Source organism: Podarcis gaigeae (genome assembly GCF_964106915.1).
Source record: "Podarcis gaigeae genome assembly, chromosome: 7".
In the NCBI taxonomy this organism is placed as follows: Eukaryota; Metazoa; Chordata; class Lepidosauria; order Squamata; family Lacertidae; genus Podarcis; species Podarcis gaigeae.
In genome coordinates, this window is record NC_139683.1 from 11,246,988 (window position 1) to 11,268,097 (window position 21,110).

The 21,110-nt window shown below is 45.1% G+C and overlaps 1 protein-coding gene across 3 annotated transcripts in view; it reads right to left on the bottom strand.

Moving 5' to 3' along the window:
* Window positions 1-21,110, bottom strand: part of EFR3A (EFR3 homolog A) — an 81,779-nt gene that overhangs the window by 40,349 nt on the left and 20,320 nt on the right. For all 3 annotated transcript variants that reach the window (XM_083749102.1, XM_083749101.1, XM_083749100.1), the window contains exons 3-7: window positions 19,787-19,863; window positions 15,581-15,708; window positions 13,351-13,501; window positions 11,178-11,299; window positions 1,923-2,072 (exon numbers count right to left, since the gene is read on the bottom strand). In XM_083749102.1, coding sequence (XP_083605228.1) covers window positions 1,923-2,072; window positions 11,178-11,299; window positions 13,351-13,501; window positions 15,581-15,708; window positions 19,787-19,863 — 628 coding nt within the window. The remainder of the gene's footprint in view (window positions 1-1,922; window positions 2,073-11,177; window positions 11,300-13,350; window positions 13,502-15,580; window positions 15,709-19,786; window positions 19,864-21,110) is intronic.

A 21,110-nucleotide genomic window follows, 5' to 3' on the forward strand; every position in this document is an offset into this window, starting at 1 on the left:
AAGCTATGGTTTTCCCAGTAGTGATGTATGGAAGTGAGAGCTGGACCATAAAGAAGGCTGATCGCCGAAGAATTGATGCTTTTGAATTATGGTGCTGGAGGAGACTCTTGAGAGTCCCATGGACTGCAAGAAGATCAAACCTCTCCATACTGAAGGAAATCAACCCTGAGTGCTCACTGGAAGGACAGATTGTGAAGCTGAGGCTCCAGTACTTTGGCCACCTCATGAGAAGAGAAGACTCCCTGGAGAAGACCCTGATGTTGGGAAAGATGGAGGGCACAAGGAGAAGGGGACGGCAGAGGACGAGATGGTTGGATAGTGTTTTCGAGGTTACCAGCATGAGTTTGAGCAAACTGCGGGAGGCAGTGGAGGACAGAGGTGCCTGGCGTTCTCTGGTCCATGGGGTCACGAAGAGTCGGACACGACTAAACGACTAAACAACAACAACAACAACAATTCGCAACGTCCAAACAAAGATTTCAAAGCGGTTGAGTTAAAATTTAACTCACGTATTTCTGTTTTTATTACCAATTTTGAAAGCCTTAGTTAATCCACTGCCTGAATTGTAATCAATCAGCTAATTAAATCTCCACACATTTGCATAGGAATACTTGTGAGGAAAGTGTAGCTTGTCTCAGTTTTTAGAGGATGCATGCATGTGCTATAATGGGGCTCCCCATTGCAGGAAGGGTTGTAACTGCATTTGTCGGAATGCACTGACCCAGGTCAACACAGGTACAACCCTTCCATAGATACAATTAACCAGCACCTGAAAGGGGCTTTTAAACAGGCTGAATTTATGTTTCGTGACCCTGTGGGTAAAAGCAACCAAAGATCCAATTCAACATTAACCAATACTCTGCCACAACTTATTCCCACTGTTAAATCTTCTGTACTAAATATGTTTCCTCCCTTGATTTTCAGTACTGAACTATGACAATCACCCTTTGGGCAGTGGGGTGCAAAAAAACTCCTTGCTCCAACTCTAGCTAGACCCACGATAGTCTTTGGAACTGAAAAGCTGAGACTGAGAACCATTTAACTTTAATCGTTTTATTTTAGAAGTGTATAAGCAGCAGTTCGTTCATGCTTTTAGGGCAGCTTACATTAAACACACTCAACAGAATAAAAATGCAAGCCCAGAAAAATATTGACAACGCTTGCAGAGCTAAAAGCAATTAATTTCTTAAGAGTACAGGAGAATAATAAGCAGAAGAAAAACAGCTTTACATGGCACGGTAAAGATAAAAATGTGGGTCCCATCGACATGCCTGGAACCATCACCAAAGAAGTCATTTCACAGTTTGCCACCTGCTATATCTTAGGTCAGGGTTTCCCAAACTTGAGTCTCCAGCTGTTTTTCGACTACAGTTCCCATCATCTCTGACCAGTGCCAGATTTACGTATAAGCCAAAAAAGCTGTAGCTTAGAGCCCCACTCGCTTGGGGGCCCCCAAAAAATTAAAGGGAAAAACACCTGGATGTACATTTCCAATATATATGATAAAAATAAAATAAAACCTACATACAGTAATGGTGTTTGGTGTTGTGGAGGCTCCTATGATGTAAGTAATGGGCCCTGCCTGCTAGCCTGTTCCCTAAAATATCACTGGTTTGCTCATTTCTATATATAGGGTGCCTACATTCTGCATGGACTGGTTGCATGGCAACATGCGCAAATGGCTTTAGATACCTATTTGGTCCATAAATTACCATATAGCATATATATATATTTCAACACAAAAAACAGCGACCATTTGTTGTTGACAGATGGATATATAAAGGGCCCCATTACTTTCAGTAGCTTAGGGCCTCATCAAACCTAAATCCAGCCCTGCCACCATGATATTTGGTGGTATATACATTTTTATTTTTATTTTTCAAATAAATTAAATAGGATTTAACGAGCCTGCACGTACACACCTGTCGACATCTTCAATCTTGTGCATATTGAACAGCAGGGAGGGCACTATCTTGTCCATGTTCTGAGGCTCCCATATGGTTGCCTGCAGCTCGTCATTAACAGTCTTGCGAACCACACCCTGGATGCCCCTGATTCCGGCAATTCGGATCCTACAGGAAGACGGCAAAGCAAGGCTGAAGATAACAACAGTATGATCCACTCATTCATTCACTTATGCATTGAATTTATTACTAGGGTTGCCATACTTCCAAAAAGCAAAAATTCCTGGCACCAAAAAAATTATTCAGCCCTTCTTCTTTTTTTGAGGAAGACCCCAAAATTGTGGCGCTAATTTGTGGGTTAAAGCCTCAGCGCCTAGGACTTGCCGATCGAAAGGTCGGCGGTTCGAATCCCTGCGGCGGGGTGCGCTCCCGCTGCTCGGTCCCAGCGCCTGCCAACCTAGCAGTTCGAAAGCACCTCCAGGTGCAAGTAGATAAATAGGGACCGCTTACCAGCGGGAAGGTAAACGGCGTTTCCGTGTGCGGCTCTGGCTCGCCAGAGCAGCGATGTCACGCTGGCCACGTGACCCGGAAGTGTCTCCGGACAGCGCTGGCCCCTGGCCTCTTGAGTGAGATGGGCGCACAACCCCAGAGTCTGGCAAGACTGGCCCGTACGGGCAGGGGTACCTTTACCTTTACCTTTACAAAATAGTGATTTTAAGCTTTTTGAGCTCTTTCCACTCCCTGTCAAAATTCAACCCCGACACCTGGAAACCAGGACATGTCAGGAATTTTCCTGACATATGGCATGCCTATTTATGACCCTTCCTTCCCTTCCTTCCAAAGGAGCCCAGGGCAGCAAACAAGTAATAAAACAATAGAAACACCTTTTCTAAAATTCCAATACAGAAAGATAACTTAGAAGGTTTCTTGGAAGAGGAAGGTCCTCAGTAAGCACAAAAAGTCAGTAGAGAATGCCTGTCTTGCACTCAGGTGCTGGGAAGTCAAAAGAGTAGGTGCCACCACATTGAAGGCCTGGTTCCTACAATTTGCAGAATGGACCTCCTGATAATATGTATACACCAGCCTGCCTCAAACTCAGCCCTCCAGATGTTTTGGGACTACAACTCCCATTGTCCGTAGCTAACAGGACCAGTGGTCAGGGATGATGGGGATTGTAGTCCAAAACATCTGGAGGGCCAAAGGTTGGCTATGCCTGGACTAGATGACCCTTGGGTTTCCTTCCAACTTGATAATTCTGTGATTCGATGTAATCCTCTGCACAAATGCATACAGCTTGCAGCACAATGTGGCCAAGAGAGTACAGTAACACATTGTGCGCATTTATTGCATAACATGTTAGCTGATGCCAAGATGACGCTGTTTTAGAAACCAGCTGAAGACATGTCTTTTAGTACAGGCTGTTTAAGACTCCATTGTTATAAAGCGAACTAGCTAATTACATTGTTATTGGAATTGGTTTTTTAAAATATTTGTATTCTATCCCCTGCTACCTGCCCTGGAGTGGGGACAATATTGAGATGACGGGCATGATATGAGGCCAAAAATAAAATAAAATATACGAACAAACAAACAAGGCTTCACTGCCAGTGCACTGATAAAGCTGTACCACTGATGGGATCATACAAACAGTTCTATGAAACCTATTATAGTGTGCAACTTCAGCAATGACTAGGGCTGTAGGTATACCCCAGTTAAACCAGCATTTCTCAACCTGTGGGTCCCCAGTTGTTGTTGAACTACAACTCCCATCACCCTTAGCTAGCAAGGCTAGAGCTCAGGGATGATGGGAGTTGTAGTCCAACAACACCTGGGGACCCACAGGTTGAGAACCGCTGAGTTAAACAATACACATCCAGATTGCTTTCTTGCCTGGGTTATCAATTCACAGGGAAGGCAAAGATGACCTGGAGGAGCAAGAAGTCCATGGCAAATTACACAGAATTGATTTTAGGAATTCCATTTGTTAAACTGGATTCCAGAAAAGGAACCACAAAAGGATAACGCAGGCACCCCCAACCTTCGGCCCTCCAGATGTTTTGGACTACAATTCCCATCATCCCTGACCACTGGTCCTGTTAGCTAGGGATTATAGGAGTTGTAGGCCAAAACATCTGGAGAGCTGCAGGTTGGGGATGCCTGGGATGAAGGAACAGGGTGCTAGATATCTGCTCATATCTCCAAGGAAGGCTTTAAAGTAGCATTAAAAGGTAAAGGGACCCCTGACCATTAGGTCTAGTCATGGCCGACTCTGGGGTTGTGACGCTCATCTCGCTTTATTGGCCGAGGGAGCTGGTGTACAACTTCCGGGTCATGTGGCCAGCATGACTAAGCTGCTTCTGGCGAACCAGAGCAGCGCACGGAAACACCGTTTACCTTCCCTCCGGAACGGTACCTATTTATCTACTTGCACTTTGACGTGCCTTTGAACTGCTAGGTTGGCAGGAGCTGGGACCAAGCAATGGGAGCTCACCCTGTCGCGGGGATTCGAACTGCCGACCTTCTGATCGGCAAGTCCTAGGCTCTGTGGTTTAACCCACAGCACCACCCACGTCCCTCAAAACTAAAGTAAGGTGCTATTAGGGACAGGGATGGAGAACCCTCTAGGTGCTGATGGACTCCAACTCCTATCCATGCCAGGCAGCGTGGCCCAATGGTCACAACAGTGAGTCCCAACAACCTCTGCAGGGGCAACAGTCCCATGCCCAATGCTGAGAAACTTTGCAAAATACCATCTGATCTAGAAGGGTCATGTGTGCAAAAAAATCATATTTCCCCCTGAAGAAACATGAGAACTTGTTCATAAGTGACAAGCCCGTTCTTTGGAGATTCAGAGTCAAGAGATTCCAGAAAGGGAGATAATCTACCACATACTGATAGGTGAGAAAGTTCAGTGTAATTGGACCTCGCATGTGGGGTGGGGTGGAATTATCATCCAGTGAAGACCTTGAATGTCAGTTTAAATTGTAATTTCAAAGGCAAGGGAACATATGGTGCTTGCTGGGCTCAGTTGCCTGCTTGAAATTCTCCAAGAGCAACTTTCTTGTCAGTCGTAATCCCGCTCGGTGAAGAAAAAGAGGATTTATAATGACTTTGTTCAAGCCTTATTTTATACATGCTGCGTGATCCAAACGAGAGCTATCATTCTGAGTTATCAACGAAAGCTACACATTGACAATTTTATGGCCGACTGCAAATAATTATAAGGATTTGCTCTTCCGCAGCTTCATTCAGTCTACTGGATTCATTACATTAGGATTCGTTTTTACTTTATCTGCAACCTGAATATAAACTTCTGCAAGTTTCCTCACACTTGTACAGTAGGAACGCAGGAAGTGACCTTATACCAGGTCCCGTTCTTTATTTCTTTTTAAAATTGGTTTTTATTAAAGTTTTTTTTCCATAATACAAAACAAACGAATAAACAAGGGAAAGTACATACAGTGTCTCCCCTTTCAATTCATAAGTCTTTTTTTCACAGTTTGTTTACATTCAGTATGAGACAATGTTGTCATAGCCATTGGGGGAAGTTCTATGGGAGTATAAGGTTTGCTGAGGAAACAAAAAGAAATCAAAGTCCGTGTCAGGCAGAAAGCGTTCAGGACCATGGACAACTACACTTGGCCCTGCTGAGGAAGCTATCTGAGATGTTTCCTCAGCAATGAGTTTGAGCCCAATGAAGCCTTATATAGGCTGAGAAGTGTGTTAGATTCTGCCTCTCTGGAAGATCTGCCAGGATAGTTATTGAGACCTCACCTCTCCTTTTTTTGGTAGCATTTGCCTTATGTGGTATGAGCATTATGTGGTACGAACATATTCCACTACCTCTCTGGAGCCTTCGTTGACTCCTGATACATTTCTGGGCCCAATCCAAATTACAGTGGTACCTTGGTTTAATAACAGCTTAGTTAATGAACAATTTGGATTAAGAACGCTGCAAACCCGAAGTAGGAGTTTTGCTTTGTGAACTTTGCCTTGGAAGCAGAACATGTTCCGCTTCCTGTTGAGTGTATTCCATTTGTAAATTGGGTCCCCCACTGCTATGGGAAAGCACGCCTTGGTTTAAGAATGCTTTGGTTTAAGAACGGACTTCTGGAATGGATTAACTTCGCAAACCAAGGTACCACTGTATTGGTTTTGAACTAAAAATTCCTGTACAGATTGGGGTCCCAACAGCTAAAGGACTCTCTCTTACCATAAATACATACCTGACCCCTACAATCACTTACAGAAGCCCTGCTCTATGTGCCTCCTCATGATAAAATTTGCAACATGGAAAATGGCCGCCAGGATCCAGTTGTGGAATGCTTGCCTCAAAAAGGTGCCCACATTAGTATGAGGCCTTTATTCTCCCAGGCTTTGAAATGCTGTTTTAACACCGTTTTAATGTAATTTATGCATTCTACTGGTATTAATGATTTGAGTCTCTGCTGGCATGTTCTGACCAATGGAGGGTTTTGATTCTCTGCGTTGTGGTTTTGATGGGTGCTGGCGGTTATTAGGGGCAGATGGTTAAGATTAAGAGATGAGGTTAAAGGTAAAGGTAAAGGTACCCCTGACCATTGTGGATAGATTCAGAACTTATAGGGTTAAGAAGTTCTGAGTGACGTCTCACATTCCTGAGGCGTGGCCAAGGTTTCACAGAGGGGAGTGTTTTTGCTCTGTGTCTGTTCTGTTCCGGCTTCTGATGGAGAAGGAGCACAAGATGAGCGCTCTATCTCCGGGTGTTCTCTAACGATGTTTTTCTACACGATTAAAGAGAAGAGCTAAGCCAGAACGCCCGTCTGGAGTCTTGATTTATCACACACGCACCGCATCAGTTTACGCTGTGTTTACTCTGCTACAAGTAGCTGATGGAAAGCAGAGCTGGCGCAGGGAAGCGTGCTGGACTTAAGCTGCTTGCAAATGTCACGCAAACAGCCATAAATTACGTCACCGCACAATAACCATTAGGTCTAGTCGTGGCCGACTCTGGGGTTGCGGCGCTCATCTTGCTTTATTGACCGAGGGAGCCGGCGTACAGCTTCCAGGTCATGTGGCCAGCATGGCTAAGCTGCTTCTGGCGAACCAGAGAAGCACACAGAAACGCCGTTTAGCTTCCCGCCGGAGCGGTACCTATTTATCTACTTGCACTTTCACGTGCTTTCGAACTGCTAGGTTGGCAGGAGCTGGGACTGAGCAACGGGAGCTCACCCCATCATGGGGATTCGAACTGCCGACCTTCTGATTAGCAAAAAGAGCACAATTTATTTAGAAAGTTTAAAAAGGTCCCCCAGGAAGGTGAGAAGAAAACTGCTGCATGAGATTAGCCCAACAGTGAGAGAGCTACCACCAAAAAGGTTCTCTAGTCAGGGACATTTGAAGTATGGCCTCTGAAGAGAATCGTAGGGTTTGAGTATGCATATGAAGGAAAAGCGATTGTTTAAGTCATGTTGCTTCCAAGCCATTTTTCAGCGTGACAGAATTTGAGGTAAGGGTGGCAAGATATAAATTTAGTAAGAAACAATCATTGGCATTTAGGCCTGCCTCAGTGCAATTCATGTGAGCTACTGAACTTAGGTACTGTAAACAAGGCCTCAGAAAGATCATTCTTACCTTTCTTTTGTGCAAAAAAGAAAGCAAAAAACCACCCATATTTTCACTAGAGGGAGCTAAAGACCAGAGGAACAACTTCATTGTACAGGCACACAAACCATATTTCGGTTTTCTCTTCTAAAATTGGTGCACAGCTACTTAATTTTGCCTTTGTTTTGTGCAAGATCCATTTCACAGATATACATTTAAAATATAAAATAAATAGGATGGTAAATCATCCATTCAAATAAATCCAAAATAGTCCTTCTAGCTGAGCACATTTCCCGCTGCAGCAAAAGCAGCAAAGAATATTGTGGCATTTTAAAGACTAGAGTCCCATTCATTTGTTAACACCGTAGCCTCAGGCTAGATAGACTAAAATTAACGAACAGGAAGAATTCCTTTAATATCGATGGTTCTACTCTGTGTAGGACTTAGCTGGCTGCAAGCCTTGATCTCTAAAGGCGCCATAAGACTCTTTGTTGTTTGAGGTTTCACATGATACATTATCTTAAAATTGAGATGCCAAAATTATTTGCGCGCAAGTCATTAGAAGGACGTGAGCAAACTGCAGGGTGAACCATACATAATCCATCTTAGTTTATTCATTTGTGAATTTCCTCAGCGGTAAGTCCGTACACTGCTGTTTGAGGTATTTTATAACTGCATGTACCCTTAACAACGTCTGCTTTCCAAAGCTACATTCAGAATTCTAGCTCCGGAGATTAAAAACGCCGACACATGACCCACAGCAGTTTATTTTAGGAAAAGAGATTGCCATAAGATGAATGTTTATGAATAGAAACAATGTTTTAGATGGAAGGCTGACACTGGAGACAATTTGAATCAGAAACGAATTGAGTGAGGACGCCTAGGCGCCTGCAGCTGACAGGAGGGTGGGGAGCACCTGAAAATCTGTCAGAACTTTCTGGAATAATCTGTGCTGCAGCTCCAGCCATCTCGAACGTGAGATCGGAAACAGGACCGAGGCAGAATGCTATATGCTTACATAGATTGCTTCCTTCAAGAAACAAACTATTTTGATAAAAACATATCCTCCAACATTTCTCCAATGAAAATAGGTACATCCTATTCAATAATAATAATAATAATAATAATAATAATAATAATACCCTGCCCATCTGATTGGGTTGCCCCAGACACTCTGGGCAACTTCCATCATATAAAAACATAAGAAAACATTAAACATTAAAAACAGGGGTCAGCAAACTTTTTCAGCAGGGGGCCGGTCTACTGTCCCTCAGACCTTGTGGGGGGGGGGCTAGACTATATTTTGAAAAAAAAATATAAATGAACGAATTCCTATGCCCCACAAATAACCCAGAGGTGCATTTTAAATAAAAGCACACATTATACTCTTGTAAAAACACCAGGCAAGCCCTACAAATAACCCGGAGACGCATTTTAAATAAAAGGGCACATTCTACTCATGTAAAAACACGCTGATTCCTGGACCGTCCGTGGGCCGGATTTAGAAGGCTATTGGACCGGATCCGGCCCCCGGGCCTTAGTTTCCCTAAGGGATTAAAAAGCTTCTCTATACAGGGCTGCCTCCACATGTCTTCTAAAGGTTGTATAGTTACTTATCTCCTTGGGTTGGGGGTCGCATAGCTCTATACCCTCCAACATTTCTCTGATGAAAACAGGGATGTCCCAAGGAAAAGTGGGGATTCTGGTCTCAAATCAGAAACTGGGACAGCTTCTGTAAATCCAGGACTGTCCTTTGAAAATAGGGACACTGGCGAGGGTCTGTAAAAAGGTTTCTCAACTTGGTGATAAAGACCCATTTAAGGCGGGTGCAATGGTAGCAAAACATAAGTTTGAGATTTCCCCCTCCTCCTATGTAATCTTCACAGCCTAGAATATGCACACTGCAGAATTAAATGGTGAGAATGCTGAGGTGGCTACGGAAGAGTGGATAGTGTTATTTCAGACTATGGGGCAACCATTTTGAACAGGGACAGACAGCTACAACTTCACGAAATATATATATATTCTGGTGCCACAAAAAAGTAATAATCATGACATACATTGCACTAGAGAGGCAAAAGTGGGGGCGACCAGGCTATCAGGTGGCCATTTTGGACAGCATCTGCTCTGTCAGGGCAATGCCAACTTTGACTGCAACATGAAAAACATTTAGGGATGAATTGAGGTCATGTGAATCAGACTAACAACAAGGGACATTGCGGGGCAGGCTGGTGACTCATTTCCTGTGGCGAAGGAGCAGAAAAACCTGGGCTCCCCCCTTCTCCTCTGACAAGCCCTCAGTTGATCTCGAGTAGAGGCTTCAAATGAAAGCAGTTCACGGAAATTTTCAAGGCAATTTAGCTTCTGACTCCTCTCCTCTAAGGAGAAGCGAGTACAACAGTCAGCCAGCTGTTTTGACAAGGATACAATCTCAATTAAGAAACATACTCCTGGCAAGTCTAGAGCTTCCATGAAAAATATCTGAGAATTTAAGGGACCGCCTTAAATTCCCTGCCCAGAAACTCTGCTCCTCAGATGGGGCATTGACAAGAGTCATTGTGTACACCAGAGGACGGCTGAATATTACCAGTAAATTGGCCTTTTTGTGTTGCAGTTCTTGCCCTCTTGAATTAGTTACTAGATGAAATTAGGCAGGAATTTAGCACCCTAATATTTAGACAGCTTCTTTGAGAAGGTTTTTTTTCCCTGGTATGTAGCCCAATCATCTTACAGAGTATTAATTGTACCATCGCAGCAACGAATTTATTGCTTTTCGTTTACTGAGTCAGTAATCTGTTGTATCTCATTGCACACCATTTTATTAGCTTTGGGCTGCAAAGCTGTTTACAATCCTGCAAATAGATGCTCATGTGAGTGGGAAGAAGTGAACAAGCCAGGATACCAGAATTGGCTCAAGGAAGAGGACTTGAAGCAAATACGCAGAGTGCCAGATTTACGTATAAGGTAAACAAGCTATAGGAGGAGGAGGAGGAGGAGGAGGAGTTTGGATTTGATATTCCGCTTTATCACTACCCGAAGGAGTCTCAAAGCGGCTAACATCCTCCTTTCCCTTCCTCCTCCACAACAAACACTCTGTGAGGTGAGTGGGGCTGAGAGACTTCAGAGAAGTGTGACTGGCCCAAGGTCACCCAGCAGCTACATGTGGAGGAGCGGAGACACAAACCCAGTTCCCCAGATTACGAGTCTACCGCTCTTAACCACTACACCACACTGGCCCAATATAGCTTAGGAGCCACTCTCTTGGGGGCCCGCCAAAAAAATGTAAAGGAAAAAAAAACCTGGATGTACATTTCCAAAATATAAGATAAAAAACTAATAAAATAAAACCTACATACAGCAATAGTGTCTTGTGTTGTGTAGGCTCCTATGGTGTAAGCAATGGGCCCCGCCTGCTAGCCTTCTCCCTAAAATATCACTGATTTGCTCATTTCTATATATATAGGGTGCCTACATTCTGCATGGACTGGTTGCATGGCAACATGGGCAAATGGCTTTAGATACCCATTATGTCCATAAATTACCATATAGCATATATTCAACACACACAAAAACAGCGACAATTTGTTGTTGACAAAGGGCAGCTGGATATATAAAGGGCCCCATTACTTTCAGTAGCTTAGGGCCTCATCAAACCTAAATCTGGCCCTGTATGCATATCTGGTTACTTACTCATTTTGTACTTCTGGATCCTCGTGGTAAGAATGACACATGGCACTGAACTGGGAAACAAAGAAGTCATAGCGCCTGTGGTATGAAGGAGTATCTTCCTCAATGTTTGCAAATTTAACAAACTAGGGAAATCAGAAAGAAAAGAATACAAGATTGGTTTATAGTCAGAGGCAATACTTGAAAGAGATAACAGTCTATTGCCTGGCTTAAAGAGTACGTCCCTTGTGGTGTTACACTGAAAGACCAAGATCAACTTGGATGTGCACTTAATCAGAGGCAGCTACCAAACTTGTTTTTCTTAACTTTGCTACAGGCACAGGGCAGCCAGATCTGTGTGAACTTTGTTTTACCAGCCCCCTAAAATCTTGAAGTTCAGACGTGAAAACTTCGCTTTGAAAGTCAGCACGTTAAATTCAGCCTTTCCATAAATATCCAGGCAAGGTTCTGCTTTCAGGGAGCAAATTATCTCTGCGCACATTCTTAGAAATATCAAGTTTACTTTATTTCCAGTGAATGTACCTTCTGCTGTGGCCAAGGCACGAGGCCAATTTGAAACCAGATTCACTTGAAAAGTTAGGAATTGAAAATCATTTATGATATCTCAGAATAGCTCTTTCCTCCTTATGACTGTAGAATCTTTTGTGTTGCTATGGAGAAGGCTTGCACAGATTTTAGAACTACATCACATCACCTGAGGAGAATGAAACTCAAAATACATCCATTTTCAACATTTGCTAGAGTTATGGAGGTACTATGATGTGTTTAATGCACGTATTATATCCAACATATTTGAGGGACAGACATTTCTTCAGTGTTCTTCAATGAACAAAAGTTCACCTGAAATAGGGATTGGCAAATTTGGATTCTCTCAGGTACTCATTTTTTTCAGCCTAAAGTTCAGTTCTCATGGAAATTCACCAGCCTTTCTGTGCTAATTTCTCAGAAAAAAGGCAGCCAAAATTATTAAGGAGATAGAGCAACTCCCCTGTAAAATAAGGCTGCAGCACTAAGGACTTTTTAAAGTTTAGAGAAAACAAGAGCATGAGATGACATGACAGCGATGTATAAAATTATGTAGGGCATAATTAGAGAGAGAAAAAGTTCTTCTCCCTCTCTCAAAACACTAGATTGTGTGGCCATCCAATAAAGATGAATGTTGGAGGATTAAAGACAGATAAAAGAAATTATTTGTTCATAGTTAAACTGTGGAACTCCCTCCCACAAGACCTAGGGAAAGCCACCAACTTGGATGGCTTTAAAAGATGATTGGGCAAATTCATGGAGTTATGATGGCTATGCTCTGCTTCCACAAATTTCCCACAGGGATCTGGGGGGCCAGTGTGAGAACAGGATGCTGGAATAGATGGGCCACTGGCTCGTCTTATATTCTCCTAATGTACACATATTTGTGTGAAATTTTGCCAGATACACAAAGTAATTTCCTTTAATATAGTACGTATGTTATTTTCAGCAATATATTCATTTATATGCACACTTTATAATAATAATTTATTATTTGTACCCCGCCCATCTGGCTGGGTTTCCCAGCCACTCGGGGCAGCTTCCAACAAAGATTAAAAATACATCAAAATGTCACACATTAAAAACTTCCCTGAACAGGGCTGCCTTCAGATGTCTTCTAAAATTCAGATAGATGGGAGGACATTCCACAGGGTGGGCACCACTACCGAAAAGGCCCTCTGCATGGTTCCCTGTAGCTTTGCTTCTCACAGTGAGGGAACCGCCAGAAGGCCCTCGGCACTGGACCTCAGTGTCTGGGCAGAACAATGGGAGTGGAGACGCTCCTTCAGATATACTGGGCCGAGGCCGTTTAGGGCTTTAAAGGCCAGCACCAACACTTTGAATTGTGCTCAGAAACGTACTTTACCCGTATATATGTATTTTTGCACACATAACTTAAATGCTGCAAAATTCAGAGAAGTGCAAATTTCAGAGAAGGGCTGGGTTTCAGTTCGTGTACTGTTTTGAAATCAGGTAAGTTCACATTTAAATGTGAACTCCATTGGAGTTCTCCATCGTCCTTAGTCATCTATGCCTGCCTGCTAGGGGATATCAAAACTGTAAGGATGCTTCCCCCTTTCGTTACAGCCAACAAAAGAGGAACTGAAAGTGTTTACGCTGCTCCTGCTCAGCTGAACTTTGGTTTACTCACTGAATTGGTCCCCAGAACTTGCAGCTTTGGCTCTCCAGACTCCAGCAGCTTAGCTACCATATGAAGGAAGCTCTCAACAAATGGTTTGATGCTCTGCGAGCGGCAGGCCATCAGAAGCTGGTCCAGGGCTTCCATGGCGATTAAAACGTATCTGAGAGAACAGGCAAGCAAAGATCCACAGGTGTCAGGCAGCAAATGCACTCAGGAAACCAAATAAGCTATATTTCTCTGTTCCTATGCATATTTATTTGAAAGGAAGCCCTGCTGCATTCCAGGGAGCCTCCTTCCATGCTAGGCTTAGTTACATTCCTAGCACCCTCGTTCTTGATGGCTGCTGTATGTGTTTTAAGCTCCAGAGAAAGAGGGAGGAAGAAACCTGGTTTGGAATAGCTTATAAAGCAGTATTTCAAACCTTTTTGCCCCCCTCCTAAGAGAGGCTGGGTCTTTCAACAAGGCCAGCCTTCCAGTCCAATTGTATGCTATTCCACCAGCCCCAATCTGTTGGCTCTGTTGGGAGCCATGCTGCCTTTGGCTCTTACTCTCCTGCAACAGTTTCTATTTAAGCAGTTCATCAGAATAACTTTGTAACTTTAAGGTATATAGGAGGTAAAGGGGACTCCTGACCATTAGGTCCAGTCGCGGACGACTCTGGGGTTGCGGGGCTCATCTTGCTTTATTGGCCGAGGGAGCTGGAGTACAGCTTCCGGGTCATGTGGCCAGCATGACTAAGCCGCTTCTGGATAAGCAGAGCAGTGCACAGAAACACTGTTTACCTCCATGCCGGAGCAGTACCTATTTATCTACTTGCACTTTGATAAGCTTTCGAACTGCTAGGTTGGTTGGCAGGAGCAGGGACCGAGCAACGGGAGCTCACCCCGTCATGGGGATTTGAACCGCCAACCTTCTGATTCCTAGGCTTGAGAGTCCTAGGCTCTGTGGTTTAACCCACAGCACCAGCCTTCTTTTTAGGTGGACTTAAACCACCCCAATTCTTTTCAATGGATGTACACAGGATACTACACTGTGTAGGGCTATCCCCACATTTTGAAAAATCCTTTGACCTGGACCAGAGCTGTTTGTGGAATGAGGAGAGGCTGGCAAAGCCTCTGTTGGGCTTCGGCCTTGGAAGAAAGAGGAACCCTCTGCCACTCCCAGCTCCACAAATAACTTTATCCTGGGCAAGGCTAGAAGACGGAATCCATAAGAAGCAGGCCCATAAGAAGCAGGACGGGTCCAGACCTATTGCAAACAAGGTGGGATGTCACCTAACTCAACTTCACCTCACTTCAGGAGTAATATGTTCTTGAGGTCACTTATAGAAAACACTGTCCTTTTCACAGCAACAACTGATAATGGCTCGCAATTAAATCTAAGTGTGAATGCAATCATTCAAGCTCGGGAGCACATTGCTGAACAGTTATAAAGATGGTGAATGGACTACAAGCTAATTTCAAGCCTGGCCTAATGTGAAATGAAACCATCTCATTTTCTCCCTGACCGCATCCACGCTTTGAACGCTGCCCAGTTCAGATTCTTAGATGCGTGATCGCTGTGTCAAGTGGATCGTAGTGAGTGTTGCAATGCTGAAATGACAGCTGGACACCCAATGTGTAGGTTTGGCGTAAGACAAAGGAAAATGAAAACTTCTAGCCCTACAAAGCTTTTGTTCCTCCGAGGACAGGCTTCTGATATCAAGTTAAAGGTAAAGGTAAAGAGGCCCCTGACCATTAGGTCCAGTCGTGACTGACTCTGGGGTTGCGGCACTCATCTCGCTTTATTGGCCGAGGGAGCCAGCATACAGCTTCCAGGTCATGTGGCCAGCATGACTAAGCTGCTTCTGGTAAACCAGAGCAGTGCACGGAAATGCCGTTTACCTTCCCGCTGGTGCGTTACCTATTTATCTACTTGCACTCTGACGTGCTTTCGAACTGCTAGGTTGGCAAGAGCAGGGACCAAGCAATGGGAACTCACCCTGTCGCGGGGATTCGAACCGCCGACCTTCTGGTCAGCAAGTCCTAGGCTCTGTGGTTTAACCCACAGCGCCACCCGTGTCCCTTGATAACAGCTAGTTCCTGCAAAAAGTTCCCACTGGTTTTAACTGCTGCTCAACCTGAGTCACAGACACCCTCTCCACCATCTAACATCCGTGGTTCTAGCCCAGATTATGGGGGGAAATGGAAAAAATCACTGGTGGGAAGATAACATCAGCATTAACGAGTAAGAAGCTTACCCGTAACGGTGTCTGACAACATCCCGGCTCAGTCGCTCTGCTAAGTAAGCACCAATTCGATCGAGCTTCTCAGGTGCAGAAACGGCGTAAAAAGTCAGCTTCTCCATATCAGCTTTGACAAGCCCATCCTAATCATAAGAAGAATCACCAGTCAATGTTTTTCTTTTTTCCTCAGTGACAGAAATCACTTATCATTTGCACTTTGGATAGTATGGCCAAGATATTGATGTGGTGAAGATAGTGTCCTGAGGAATGGACCAAAGGCATACAAGGCCACCTCCTTGTTGAAGCTAAGCAGGTCCAGGTCTGGTGAGTGTTTGGATGGGTGGTCTGGGAATAATGTACAGTGGTAGCTTGGAAGTCAAACCGGATCCGTTCCGGAAGTCTGTTCAACTTCTAAAACGTTTGGAAACCAAGGCGCGGCTTCCGTTTGGCTGCAGGACGTTCGGTTTCCGAAGAACGTTTGCAAACAGGAACACTCACTTCCAGGTTTATGGGGTTCGGGAGCCAAAATGTTCGACTCACAAGGCATTTGGGATCCAAGTTATGACTGTACATGCCATCTTAGGTCGCATGATGGAAGAAAGTAAGGATATGAATATCATAAAATAAATGAGTCAATATTGTAGACCAGTGTTTCCAAAACTTGGATCTCTGGCTGTTTTTAGACTACAATTCCCATCATCCGTGACCACTGGTTCTGCTAGCTAGGGATGATGGGAGTTGTAGTCCAAAAAAAAGGCTGGAGACCCAAGTTTGGGAAACACTGGTGTAGACACTGGCCACTGAAGGCCTGTTTTCTAGAACATTATAAGAAGGGGAGAGAAGCAGGAATTCTGGGTGCTAAATTCTGGCTCTCACCCCTCCACCAAACATCTACTAGAGGACCAGTTGTGGCAACATGGCCAGAGTGTCAGAACTGAGTAGAGCGAGTTTCAGATTGCACATCTCAACCCCACTGGCTGACCTTGGGCCAGTTACCACCTTTCCACTTATGCTACCTCACAGGGTTGTTGTGAGGAAAAGCTGGGGATGGGAAGGACAAGAGAGCACCATCTTGAGCTACTTGGATATACCATATTTTTTGCTCCTTAATACACACTTTTCCCCTCCTAAAAAGTAAGAGGAAATGTGTGTGCATCTTATGGAGCGAATGCAGGGGGGAGGCACACAGGAAAAGCCCCCAAAAGCCACGCGGCTCTTACGGGCTTTTCCTCAGGAGAGAGAAGGGTGCGGCCAGTCAGTCCCTTCTCCCTCCTTGTAGAAAAGCCCGCAGGAGCCGTGTGCTCCTTAAAGGGTGCGCGGCTCCTGTGGGCTTTTGCAGGAGGTGGGGGTATTGCCATAGCAGTGCACTGCCACTTCCTGCCAGACAGGTTGTGCGGGGCTAAAGAAGCCATAGCCCCGCGCAGCCTCTCCCGGCTAGAGAGGTTGCACGCGGCTACGGCAGAAGCCAAGACAGCGAGCGGGATGCATCCCGCTCCCTGTCTTGGCTTCTTTGCTCTTTGGGGCTGGGGGGTGGGAACCCGGGCTTCCCCAGCAGCCCCGAGAAGCTTGCAGAGCAGCAGAAGGCCTTTCCGCTGCTCCCCAACCTGCTGTTTGGGGCTGGCGGAGGGCTTCCCCCCGCCAGCCCCAAAGAGCAGGTTGAAAGGAACCCGAAGCCTCCAGAGTGCAGCAGGAACTCCCACTGCACTCCGGAGGCTTCGGGTTGCCTTCACGGAAGCCTGGAGAGCGAGAGGGGTCAGTGCACACAGACCCCTCTCGCTTTCCAGGCTTCCAAGGTAGCTGCCTGAAGGCAACTGAATGCACCTTGAACGGCACCTTGTTTTAGAGGAGGAGAACAAGGGGGGGGGAATTCTCCACCTTTCTGCGCAGCGCCTCCTGCTGCTTCGCTGAAGGGGCGCTGGGCAGAGAGGGGGAGATTTTTTTTCTTCTTGTTCTCCCCCTCTAAAACAAGGTGCGCCCTATGGTCGGGTGTGTCCTATAGAGCGGAAAATACGGTAAATAAATAGTGCTTCTTTTCTTTTTGCAAATTATGTTTGGCAGAGCATTTCAAATTCTTTCACAGAGAATTAAGAATTCAAGTCAAAGTACTTATTTAAAAAAATAACAACAATAATCTTGAAATTATTCCCACAGGGCAAAATTAAATTGTGGAGAGGCAAGGTATGCAAATTATCAGCACACTTCACTTAATTTTAAAAAATGAATTAGTTATTAGCAAGACAAGGGAAAAAAAATTAGAATTACAATATCCCACAGGACTAAACCTAAATGTACTGGAATGTTGCTGATCCATTAGCTGGAGGCAATATTTAAATTCAGAGGGATAATAGCTTGAAGCGTTGGACACCTGAATGGCTGCATCTTATTTGGAACTGGTTCCCACAGCTCAGTGGTAGAGCATCTGCCTTTTGCATACAGAAGGTCCCTGGTTCACTCCCCGATATCTCCAGGTAGGACTGGGAGAGGCGACACGTTTGAAATCCTGGAGGGTACCCTGGTGAGGGTAGCCGATGGGTTTCAAACCCTCAGCGAATTAGGGATTTCCCCTGCATGCAAAGACAGGCTCCAGTGGACTGAGAAGGGTGGGTCATATGGTCAAGGAGGTGGTTTCTACATGTGCTGTAGAGTGAGGTGAAGGGCAGATGAGGCTGGTCAACCTGGGAAGGTGGCCCATCTAGGAGAAAGAAAACTCTGGTCCTCTGCTGTTTGGTGGGGCATCTTTGGGAGAAGAAAAGACTAAGGAGCAAACCCTACACAGATCTGGTGTGGAGTCCCTGAGAGGGTTGGATGAAGTCTGGTATGCCTTCTTCTGGTATCTCCTGCAGCCAAGCTGGTGCCAAAGGTACGGCTCTGCTTTCCTTTGCACCACGTCAACAAGGCCGGGGGTGTGTGTGGAGGTGATGCTCCACTTGTGCTGAGGCAAACCTCACACCAGGCATGCAACAGTGTGCCAAGGAGCATTGCGCTCACACTCCCTGACCTTTTGCCTTCTTGGCTAGAAGACAGGATTTTCCCCCTGACCGTTTGCCCTCTCATACGTTTGGTTGCTAGACATAAAGCTTGGCTGGAGCATGACCAGGGATGCAGACGTAATCAAGTATCGGGGGACACTTTAGGGAAACACCTCCTAACACGTGTATCTGCTAATGCTGGAAATGTGCTTAGATGGAAATATGTCATGTTCAGAGTGGTTTCACTTGTTGTTGTTTAGTCGTTTAGTTGTGTCTGACTCTTTGTGACCCCATGGAACAGAGCACGCCAGGCACTCCTGTCTTCCACTGCCTCCCGCAGTTTGGTCAAACTCAAGCTGGTAGCTTCAAGAACACTGTCCAACGAACTCATCCTCTGTCGTCCCCTTCTCCTTGTGCGCCCTCCATCTTTCCCAACGTCAGGCTCTTTTCCAGGGAGTCTTCTCTTCTCATGAGGTGGCCAAAGTATCCTTCATGGATCACTGCCTTGTCATGGCGAAGGGGCTTGAATAACTCAGAGAAGCTATGAGCTATGCTGTGCAGGGCCACCGAAGATGGACAGGTCATAGTGGAGAGTTTTGACCAAACATGATCTACCTGGAGCAGGAACCGGTAAGCCACTCCAGTATCCCTGCCAAGAAAACTCCATGGACAAAGACAACAGGCATATAAAAGTGGTTTCACTACTGTTTCCAAGTGTTGACTTGGAAAAGGAGCCTCTGCAGAGCTATCCGGCAGCTTGTTTTGGAGCTTGCTTGCTAGCTGGCTCCTGCACAGCTCACTTGCATCCAACCTCCTGTCGCCCTCGTTTTTTCTACAGGGGTCTTGTCATCTGATCAACACAAGACCTCCATACAGCCCTGGAGAAGTCACTTTGGTACTCCTAACACAGCAAAATTAATGTGGGAGGCAGCAGTTACGAGTTACCGGTTTCTGCTGCCACAGCAAGCGCTGTGACTCTCCAGTGGTTTGACTTCATTCCCAGAGTTGTGCTCCATGGTCTCTCCAGACAGATGGAAACCAATAGCCTGAAGTTCCCCAGAACTGAACTTGGAACCTTTCACATGCAAGGTGTGATCACATAAGAGCATAAGAAGAGTCTGCTGGATCAGGCCTATCTAGTCCAGCATCCTGTTCTCATGGTAGCCAACCAGACACTTGTCTGGAAACCGACAAGCAGGTCCTGAGCACAGGAACAAATCGAGCCACGTGGCTTGACGTTTCCTTTACTTACTTTTGGGTCTTCAGGGAAGATGTTATCCACCAGGCGTTTGTAGCGAGGGCGCAAAGCAGCACAGCAGCAGCAAACACCTGGAAAAACATGGCCCAGGCAGACAGGTGAGCAATGAGGAGGAATGCAGTTGTAAGAACCAGAATGTAGAAATAAGGATTTTGAACAGTTATGAAATACTGCCTCCTCCAAAATAATAATTTGAAAAATTGCTCAGTGATACAATAAATGAAATTTATTTGGGCTGCTGCCTTTTTTCTTGGTGCTACTCCTGAACCTAGCAGTTCGAAAGCACGTCAAAGTGCAAGTAGTGCAAAGTGCAAAATAGGTACTGCTCCAGCGGGAAGGTAAATGGCATTTCCGTGTGCTGCTCTGGTTTGCCAGAAGCGGCTTAGTCATGCTGACCACATGACCTGGAAGCTGTACACTGGCTCCCTCGGCCAGTAAAGAGAGATGAGCGCCGCAACCCCAGAGATGTCCGCGACTGGACCTAATGGTCAGGGGTCCCTTTACCTTTTACTCCTGAGGAGGAATGGATGACTGTCATTTTTTCTCATTTTTCCATTATTAAGTTCAATTCTTCCCATGACCGCATCAGTTTGCAATGTATTTACTTTTAAGAGGAGGCCGTCGTGAAAATTCAGTAGCATTTATACATGTATGCATGTTTGCACGCACTTTTGCAAAGCAATTTTCCCTAGCATAATGCTTCTATGTCATTTTCACTAATGTGTGGATTTTTAATGCACCACTTTACCGCAACATATGAATTTTTGTACAAATTACTTGAAATGTGTTGAAAAATTCAGAGAAGTGCATATTATGAACAACGGCTGTATTTCAGCTGGTGCGTTGTTTCAGAAAATGCAGATTAGTTAGGTGTGTCTTTCAGTGAAAACTGAATTCAGTATATACCATCCACATCCTTATTCCTTATCTCCACCCACTCACATGATTGGATCACTTAAATGCTCCCCCAATCACTGATAAGCATCCCACTGACATGTCTGAAGAGCACCTGATCCTGGACATCTGGCTGATATCTCCTCCAACCTGCAATCTGTGCTTTTCATTTTAAAGTAGAAGCCAGACTTAGATTATGCTGTTAATGAAAAGAATTCACACTAAGAGACGAAATGATCATCTCTGGCAGTTAATGAAACAACGAAATTTCATAAGCTATACACGAGGGAACTATTAAAGAGTGCCAGAGCTCTCAGCAAGGTTATATCAAGTTTACTGGCTCAAGCAGTAGAATATTACAGGGCCATTGCAATGTTCGTCCACTAGAAATATCTCGTCATGCCCCAGAGCTGAAGCATAGCAA